This window comes from Desmodus rotundus, chromosome 11 (assembly GCF_022682495.2).
Source record: "Desmodus rotundus isolate HL8 chromosome 11, HLdesRot8A.1, whole genome shotgun sequence".
NCBI lineage: Eukaryota > Metazoa > Chordata > Mammalia > Chiroptera > Phyllostomidae > Desmodus > Desmodus rotundus.
Genome location: NC_071397.1, coordinates 72,336,698 through 72,346,666, shown reverse-complemented (window position 1 = coordinate 72,346,666; position 9,969 = coordinate 72,336,698). Strand labels below are relative to the sequence as shown.

Below are 9,969 nucleotides of genomic sequence, written 5' to 3'. Positions count from 1 at the left end.
TACCTCTTAAAAATAAAGACAAAAAATGAAGAAATGTAAATGTATTATTTTAAAATTTTATTCTTTGAGTGTCCTAAAGAACGGGGTGCATACCCTTAGAGGAATGTCAATTGCTTGGTGTGAAAAGTTGATAGAGTTCCATGTGAAACTCAAAGGTAGATCTCATGAGTTGAGTTTAAAATAACATGAAAGAGTTCTAATGACTTTGAAAATGAGATATACACTGATTTCTTAATGTTTAATAGGTTTTTGACCCATCCAACAGATATGTTTATAAAAATTTATTTTCCTGCAAACATGTTTATTGGCTAGAATAATTTTTACTCTTCTTTTGTCCTTCTAGTATGTACAACATGAAGTCAGTAACTGGGAATTTGAGTAACATCAAACACTGGGATTTTTGTATTCTTACACTGTCATCTTATTTCAACTTTTATTAAATAAGAATTGGAGATTGTGTGTGTGTGGTTCCTCCTCTGACTTAACTAATTTTGTTTAGGCCTCGACCCATGTAAATTCTTAATGAGTTACATAAAGAATTATTAATTTTTCACTTAACTGCAGTAAATGACTATGAAAGTTTCTGACAAATCGAAACGGAAAGCACTTGTTTTCTCTTTTCTTTTTTTTTTATCTTCACTGGAGGGCATTTTTTCATTGCTTTTAGAGAGAGAGGAAGGGAGAGAGAGAATCACTGATGTAAGAGTTACATTAATCGGGGAACCAGTCCGCAACCTAGGCATGTGCCCTGACCAGGAACAAAACCCGCAAACTCTGCGTTATGGGACTATGCTCCAACACACTGAGCCACACCAGCCAAGGCAACACCTAATGTTTCCTTGCAGTCGGAGGCACTGTGGAATTGAATGGAGACGACTTTGGGGGCCACGCGAGGGAAGTTCTGCTTTTAGCTTATATCCACCCTACTTTAGAAAGTAGATGCAAGCCCATGGCTCCATGAGGGTGCAGGGAGGAATCTGCATCTTTCCAGCTCCTGGTGGGCCAATTTGTAAGGATCCCCTTTAGCTACAAATGGAAGAGTCTGTAGCAAAGTCTCACCTCTTGGGCAAGGTGCCTAACGTGTAGTCAAAAGCCTCTAAGCTCACTCCTTGGTACAAGATCTTGTATAAAATCACAAGTGTTACCTGAAATTATTTCCTTTTTTGTGAACTAAGTTTGTTTACTTAGTTATCTTTTTTAGTTGGCAGGCATATGAACACTTCCTGTTGTGCAAGGAACTGGGGCAGCACATGCAGAACCGCTGGTGTGGAGGAGGTCGTTGTCTATGGAAATAGCTGTTGCAGCCTTCTTCGGAGTCTCAAACATTAAAACAACACACGTGAATTTGCTTTATGATCTCTAAAGTACCATGTGAATTCAAGGGGTTCTGATGACCAAAGGCAGCATGTTAAGGCTCAAAGTTTAAACCACAAACATTTGTTAGGTTGAATGTGAGAATAAAATAAAAGAAAGATAAGGCTAGTCAGCCATTGAATGGTCACAGATTAGCTAGAATTTGTGATTTTGGATGCCCTTTGATTCTCCTTCTCCTTTCAGCCAGCAGCTGTTGAATATTTCTCTGCTCATTAACATCTGGCTAGGAGTGAAAAAGTGAAATGCTAATCAGCCAGTCTGGCTAATTGTTAGCTGCTGTGATCCTTTTTATTTATTTATTTATTTTGAAGTAGAGGTAGGGAAAGCCGAAATCTTTCACTAAAAGGTAGGCTATGGAGTTTTATACTTCACGTCACCTTCCCTTTCTTTTACTGAATAAATAAGTGCAGATATTTTGTTTTTAGTAAGGTATTAAAGTTAATTAAAATGCAGAAATTCATCTGTTCTCAAGTTTCAGTACAACTTCATATTACATATTTCTTATTGGCTAGTATTTGGAAAATCTTCGCATCCTTCAAGGAAGCTTCAGGATGTAATAGTTACAACTTTAAGTGTAGCCCTGTACAACTAACGGCACTTGCCAAGTGGGTTTAGACTAACCGGGAATGAAGGCGAAGAAAATGACTTGAGACTACCCTCCCCTTCGCCTCTGCTAGACATTACAGGACCCTCCCCACACCAAATAAGGGGAAGAAGAATGCTCTGAGCATTAAGGGCACTAAGAATAAATCTGAGCTATCGTGGATAAGATTACTTTCAACTTGTTATTTTATGTTTCCTGACATAGACCCCAAGATCTGTAATTATCGTAAGAAAACTGCCGGGGCTTAGACAGTACTTTTTAGTTCGTTTGCCTTCTTCTTCTTTTTTTTTTTTTTTGGCCTGTCTCTCTTTGGGGCTGGGGAACCGGTGTGTGTATGTGTGTGTGTGTGTGTGTGTTTCCCCTTTAGCAGTGCTAAAGGAAAAAAAAAAAAAAGAAAAAGTGCAGAAGAGTCCTAGGGAGATGAGGCTATTTTTATTCGAAGCTGATACTTCTGCCTGAGCCACAAGTGCTGCTTGGAAAGGGCTCAGGTTGTTTCCAGGGGGAGAACTCTGCAGAGACAAAGTTCAGCAAGACAACAAAGGAGCAGCAGAAACAGCCGGAAAAACGAAGAGCCCTCCCGTTGCCCCACAGAACACCCCCATCAGAGTTCTCAAACCCTAAAGTGTTCTGCAAAGTGCCACTTGACCGGAACGTTTGGCCTGCCTTTTCCTTTCTGGAACCACCATGACTGAGATTACTGCTGAAGGTATTGCTACCATTTTCCAATCGTCTCAACTAGAGAATAAAAAAGGTAGAAATTGACAGCCACATTGACAGTCAATGTGTCGACTAGACCTTAGAATGTTGCTTTTAGGTAATTGTCTTGATCAAAAGATTCTGTAAGGACCAGAGATGTGGACTTGGGAACTGAGAGCGGACAGGTCTGTGTGGTGGGGGAACGAGACGAGGTTTCTCTGAAATTTTGCATGTGGAAACTTCTTTGCTGTGCCAGAGTCCCCACTACTTACCAGTGTCACCCGCATCTCTATAAATAGCCGTGGTCATGTAACATGGCTGATATCTTACCTAGCACAAATTGCAAGACTTGCAAGGATGGCAAGCACTTGAACTTGAAATCTAGCATTTAAGGTTTAAACTTAGAAAAATGATTTTGAGCATTTTGCCTAATGATATTTTAACATGGAGATCTTAAATTTGTTTTTCCTTTCTAATCAGAGTGTATAAATACACACACACACACACACACACAGATTTGTATACAATTTAACAGATAAACCCTCCTGCAAACATGTCTCTCTCTTACTATTGGTAGATATTCAGGCATACAAGGTTGGAATTGCACAAAATCACTATAGATCAATATGATTTTTTAAAAAGCAGTTTAAAAGTAGCCAATTGTGATCTTTTTACTTGCTCATGTTTCTTTTCCCCCTAAATGATGAATTCTATCTTTATATTAAAATAAATGTTTTCTCTTTCAATGCTTATTCTGAAAATGTACATGCTGTAAGTAAGGCAAATAATTTTTATTATTTCACCATGGTAGTAATTGTTTTACATATATAGTATACATAAAACCTGTGTATATATTTAAATATATAGATAAATATTATGTACATATCTATATATTTCTTAAAATAAAAAGACCCTTTAAAAGAACCAAAGCATGTTAAATGCAGACACAATCTGGTTCTATCTGGGGTGAAAATTTGGGAGGCGGGTCTGAAATTGGCCTCTGACAGCTGTAAGAACAGCAGACAGGTGGTGCTCTCAATGGCTTCCAAGTTGAATGCTGTGCTGATTTGTTTTTAATCAGACAACTGAAAAACAGAACATGAGGTTTTGGCTCTTTGGGTAGACATTTCTATAGACACACAGTGATTTTAGAGTTGAGGATTTTTCTATATTTATAAGGAGAAATGTCTTACTTGTACTTTCCATTGAGAAATTTAGTCTGACACCCAAAATTAATAAAAATAATTACTGAGAAATTTCTATGTGTATCAGGTATTTTGCTCAGGACTTTATGTGTGTTTACTTATTTAAACCTCACACAATTCAATTAAGTCAGCATTATTATCTCCATTTTGCAGAAATAGAAACTGTAGCTGAGATGTTTGGTGACTTGCTCAAGACCACGATATTGCCAAGATTAGAAGCTAGCTCCCTGAAATCTAGTTTGTGTTTTTGCTTTTCTAAGAGGATATCAGGTTTACTCTTCACCAATTTTAGTAGAGAATTTGCTAACTAAATATAAATAGCATTTTTCCTGTTTCTTAGATATTCTGAGTCATATGGCCTTTAGTCTCTCTTAAAGTGTGCTTTCTATAAACCTTCTTGCTTAGCCCTGCAGGAGTTATTAATATACCTATAAGTATATTTCTCTATGTCTGCACAGGACTGTCAGCTGATTCAGGAGCTCACTTGGCCAAAACATTTTGGTTTGTCTATAGATTATGCTCTGTAGACCTTTACACTTACTTTATAAAACTTTTTACAGGAGAATTCCAGAATAGGAAATACAACTTTTGTTTCTGTGGGAGAGTTTAAAGCATTTATGGAAGACCTCCTGGAGTCACCCATTAAAATTCATTGAATTAGTAACAAATTAAAAATGTGAAAATGCTACCTAGTTCCTGGGTGATGGTCATTTCCTACTCTCTGACCTTAACAGTTCATAGGATTTATGTCATTTGAACATCAATTTTGTGCTCTTATCATTTTCTGGAATGATTTATTAATCCTATTTTCCAAATGATAATTAGACTGCCAACTCCAATGAGCTTAACTTCTAAGGTTAGTACCACAGTCATCCTCGGAGGCTATCTGCACGGCTTCCTGCATGCTGCTCTCCTATACCCTTTTCATCTCGTCTTTGTGATTCTGTCTTCGTGATTCCTATTTGCCGTGTCTCCTCCAGCCTTCTTTCAGAGGTGCGCTTTTGTGCAGAGCCTTGGTGCAGCCTGGAGCATTCTTTCCTCTCATCTTCCATATTTCTTTTGTACCACTTTTGGGCACATTACTGAAATGTAAACACTGTGGTAGTAGCCTTATGACATCTACTGATTACTCTTCTGATCCATTTATCACAAAGCAAGTAAACATCTTGTAGCACTTTAAAAAGTTAGAGCCCAAGAAGCTCCTGAGAGAGTTGTAGTCCACTGTCAGCACCTAAATTTTTGATGAACTGAGGCTCGTACAGCTGTGTGGCTCTCTCGTGGTCACTAATAATTAGAGGAGGTCTGAGGGTACAATTCATGTCTCCTTTGGTTTATCCCAGTGCTTATTCAACCATAATGCAGGGCATGTCTCTACACTTGACCGAGCTCCTCATGTAGATTTCCATTGCATGGTCCAAGTTGGATTATGTCATGTGACAAAAGAATGGAGACAATGCAACATATAGAATTGTCTTTTAGGTACAGAGCAATAGATTAACTGGAACTAGGAAAAAGTTGAACCCCAAATGATTTTAAGAACATGACAGCTTTTGATTCTTGTCATAAAAAATTAATAAAGATAATTATAATGACAATGATAATAACAATTCACATTTATTCAGAAAACATTATATATCAATCACAGTATGAAGCTTGTTATATGATCATTTAATCCTCAGGACAGCCAGATGAAATAGATACTTTATTATTGTTATTTATGGATAGGAACCTGAGGTTTAGAGATATTAAAAATTTGCCTGAATTCACACAGACACATATGGTGTAGCTAGGATTCACACCCACTTCTCTGATTATAGAGTCATGTTGAATACTTCCTCTTGCTGTTTGAGATGAATAGTTAGCTTGCTATTAATTTGGAGGTTAATGGGGGTCAACAGTAGGCCCTTATTCTGGTTTGGCCCACGCTACTTTGGGTAGGTTAAAGCTGGCCACAGACTGGATCAGACTCAAACAGCAATAAGGTTGAAGACTATAAATAACTTTCTATTTTCTTTCCAAAGGCTCAATTATTCCTAGACAAGTGCCAAAGTTAGTTCCCCTTCGGAGGTTCATATGAACTTTCAACTACCAATTTCAGCATCTGTTTGACAGCATAAATCACTATGCAAAAATACCATTTGAGCAATTTGATAATTAAGTGGTTTAATTAATTTTTAATAGCTTTGTTGAAAAAGTTGATTAAATATGCAATGTTTTCAAATTGCCAGTTAACTAATGCATAGTCAAATTATGCTTTACAATAACACTTACATAAGTGTGTTCTTGGGGTCCAAGGACCACCAAAATATAAAGGCATAAAATATTTACATAGTGGATTCTAGTCAGAGAAGTCTATATATAATTAACAGCATTACTGAGACATTCAGTTATGGAAAATTCTTTTTTTTTTTAAGTTGTAACGTCATTCTCTCAACTTTTAAACTGTTATACAATTTCAGGATTCAGGAGGAGGGTTATTTTACTAGGTATGCATGGTCCAACCATATTTCACTACTTCTTTAACAAACCTTTAAGAGGATTTGATAAAAGCTCATTTATTTCACACAATGCACTGCTTCGACAAAACCTACACTACACGAGAACTCACTGTTGCTCTCTAGAGCGGTGAAAAAGATCAGTAATTCACAGCCAGACTAGTTAACAAGTATGCACACAAGTTATATCATCTAGGGCAACAGATCATGAAATTAAGAAAAGGAAGAGATCCAACTTACATATCTGTGTTTCTCTTGACAAAATCAAGAGCAGGTACTCTGGACTAAGCGGAGATGACTTGTTGAGGGGGTGGGGACAGGAGAAGAAGAATAAACCTAGAATTAGTCTAGGTTCAAGTCTAATCACTTCCAGGTTATGTTCAACAAAAGCAATAGACTACATATAGAGTATCATTTTTAAATCCAAGAACACATTTTAAAGTTGAAATTAATAAGCCAGTGTATTTGGAGGAGAGCTGTGATGGTAAGAAGCAGAGCTAAATGAAAAGACATGTGCACAAGCCATTCATGTACAAGACTGGAGTTTTTTATTACGTAGCACTAAAGAAACATTTGAAGGCCCTTGGATAAAAGTCTGGGAACCACAATAAGGCAAACAGTTAGCAAAATGTAACGTAAAACTTAACCAACCATTAAAATGATAGCCAGAACTAACAAAAAAGTGAAAAAGGAAAAAGAAAGAAAGAAAAAGCAATGAAAGGAATATGGCCTCCAGTTTCCTACAAATAGAGGGTTGAGGAGCATGCTCTACACCATAGCATAACATGAAGTGAGCAAAATCTGGGTGTGGGAACCCACGGTGCAAACGACCCAGTGCCAAGAACAAAAAGAGACGCCAAGGAAGTTTGTAGAAAAGAAGTGTGAAACTAGAGCAACCCATCACAGTGTGTACATCTCTCAGATAGTGATTTAAACGACCGTAAAAAATATATAATGAAGCAATTGGAAATCTGATGCAGTCTGGATATTAGATGATATTAATAAATTATCACATTTCAGTGGAATAATCATATCATGGTTGTACTTTAAAATTTATTTAGAGATCATGTTCAAATATATACTGATGACATCATGCAATGTTTAGAATTGGTTTCGAAATAATATGCTAGATAGAAATGTAGGTGGGAGTATGGATAGTATAAAATTGGCCATGAGTTAATTATGTTTGGACTGATGATGGGTACTGGGGTTTTATTACAACATTTTGTCTACTTTTGTGAACATTTAAGTCTCTTTTTAATAAAGAATTAGAAAGAAAAAAGAGTTAATGCTTTTAGGAAGGTAAACCAGTTAATAAGAATATTTTTTGTAATATATATGTAAGTTAATCTACTGACCACAAAACTTATTTATAAGTGCAAATTACCGTCTAAAATGAACAGTCAGTTGTCATTGAAATGGAAATCACACATGCTTGTGTTAGACAGAGGGGGCCAGAAATGGAACATTGCATTTGTAACATCAGACAAGGAAATGTGGGAATCTGTAGGTCAGCTTCATATCATTTTTCACAATTATTAATGACATTAATTAGAGACATTAATTAGTAACAGATCATTTTTTAGATGATCCATGTAAAAACCTGAGAAGTCAATATGATGTAAGTAAAAAGAGTTCTAAGGAACGCTTTGATCAGAAACATCTGTATCAGGGTATTAAGTGCCAAGGTCTTGCGTGAATATCTCCTTGAAATACCACAGAGACTCAGAAAGGCTAGAAGGCAGACATCACATAAACATGATCAGCCTGACTTAAAACTACTTGATCTTCTTCACTGCTCAAGGTGAACCTAGAAAAAGAGAAGAAAAGCATATTGTGAAAACTAGTAGGCTATATAGCTCATTGAAAATCAGGGAGAAAAAACAGTGCAGAGTTGAGAGAAGGCAGCGTTAAAGTAACTAAAGGCAGTGTGACAGAGTGAAAGTGTGTGGGGTTTCAGGTCAGAAATCTGGGTTCAAGCATTAGCTCTACTACTTAACCATGCGTGGCCTGGGGAGCCTGAGGGGCCTCACGGAGCCAGGGCCATAAACTAGTGGGTGTGTCTTGATTAATGTCAATCATATGGCCAGGGAATTTTTTCAATTTTTTATGAATCTTGCCATGTGGCAAATTAGGTTTGTCTTTTTAATTGTGCAAAGCATCCATGATGCAAAATCTGCAGTGAAAGTAAACGGAAAATATATTTTTGTCACATCAAACCTAGCTGGGTTCTATTAAGGAGCTTTTTTAGTCGTAGCTTTTTAAATTATTTATAATAGTGATTCTTTTTTTGCCCTGCCCCCACCTTGAGCACACAATACCCATGGAAATGTTCTGTTTGCCACCTTAAATGTTTCTCAGTTTTTTTCTGATTTATTTTTGGTCATCGTTGTGACTATAATTTTAAAATCATGCCACTTTGACAATGCAAAATGAATTGAGCCTGCTCAGCTATTCCAAGGGCTTTGGAATACTAAGAGACTTAAAGCCTCCAATGCTGTTTGCATTAATTTTTAATCAGTTAACAATATTTCATATGAGAGAAACACGAAACGGTGCAACTAAGCGATTTTTAAATCATCTACATTGACCTTTGGGTTGAATATATCAATTTGAAAAGAGAACGCACAGATGGTTAAGATTTTCCAGTTAAGCTTTTGGTTTTACAGTTATGTGGTTTAAAATAGTATTTTCTTTTCTTTTTTCAAATAAAAAGAAGACCTTTGGGGACATGCTTCATATATTTAAAAATGCATATTATGTAAAGTAATACAGTTACAAACATACAAATTAGAGAAAAACCTTTATTTGGTAACTATGTGTTAACATCATACAATAATTCCAAGTCTTTGGAGTTTAGGTTCTGCTCAACTTAAAGTTCGAGGAAGATTTGTCAAAGTTAAGTGTTTTGCTCTCCTCAATGGCCACGTCCTCTGGGTACTCTGAGTGCCTTGCAGAGTTGCTGTGAGGAGACGCTTACTTGGATGTCACCTAAACTTGTATTGCCTCACGTGAGGGATATTCAGAGACAGATGAACTTCCTGATGCAAAAAGATACTATTTTTCCATCCTCAAAGGAAGTTAAAAAGAATATTTTTGGCATAAGTGTAGTGAGTAAAGTTCTTCTCTCTGCACAAGTTATGTTCTCTGAACATCAAACTTCCCACATCTCCTAGCTAAAGCAAGCTGTCAAAGGCGCACAGAGTTTGAGAGATCCTTTGTTATGTAAATCAGCTGTGTCCTCATAAACCGCAGAGTCCATCTCACAATGTACTTAAATGCATTTAAACATATATGGTTTAGATATTTTCTAATTTGGTAGCTATGGCAGAGGCAGGGGCTTGTGGTCTTTACTTCAACAAGTTAAAGATACAATCTTTTATCCTAGAAGAACAAAGATAATTTATATTCATCAACTTGCTTTTTACAGGGGAAACCTGGTTTTACTTATATGGCATGAGGTTAGAACTCATTGTGCTGGACTGGTTTAATCCTTCGTGCTCATTTGCTGCTCTGTTCTAGCCCCATCACAGGTTGCTGATACTGAAATGTTGAGAAAAACAAAAGAAAGAGCTCTTAATATTTAGAACTTAGT

The 9,969-nt window shown here is 36.7% G+C and overlaps 1 protein-coding gene across 1 annotated transcript in view; it reads left to right on the top strand.

Moving 5' to 3' along the window:
- Positions 1-2,394: 2,394 nt before the first annotated feature.
- Positions 2,395-9,969, top strand: part of TRDN (triadin) — a 306,741-nt gene continuing 299,166 nt past the window's right edge. The window contains exon 1 of the mRNA XM_053914068.2: positions 2,395-2,684. Coding sequence (XP_053770043.1) covers positions 2,663-2,684 — 22 coding nt within the window. The 5' untranslated portion in view covers positions 2,395-2,662. The remainder of the gene's footprint in view (positions 2,685-9,969) is intronic.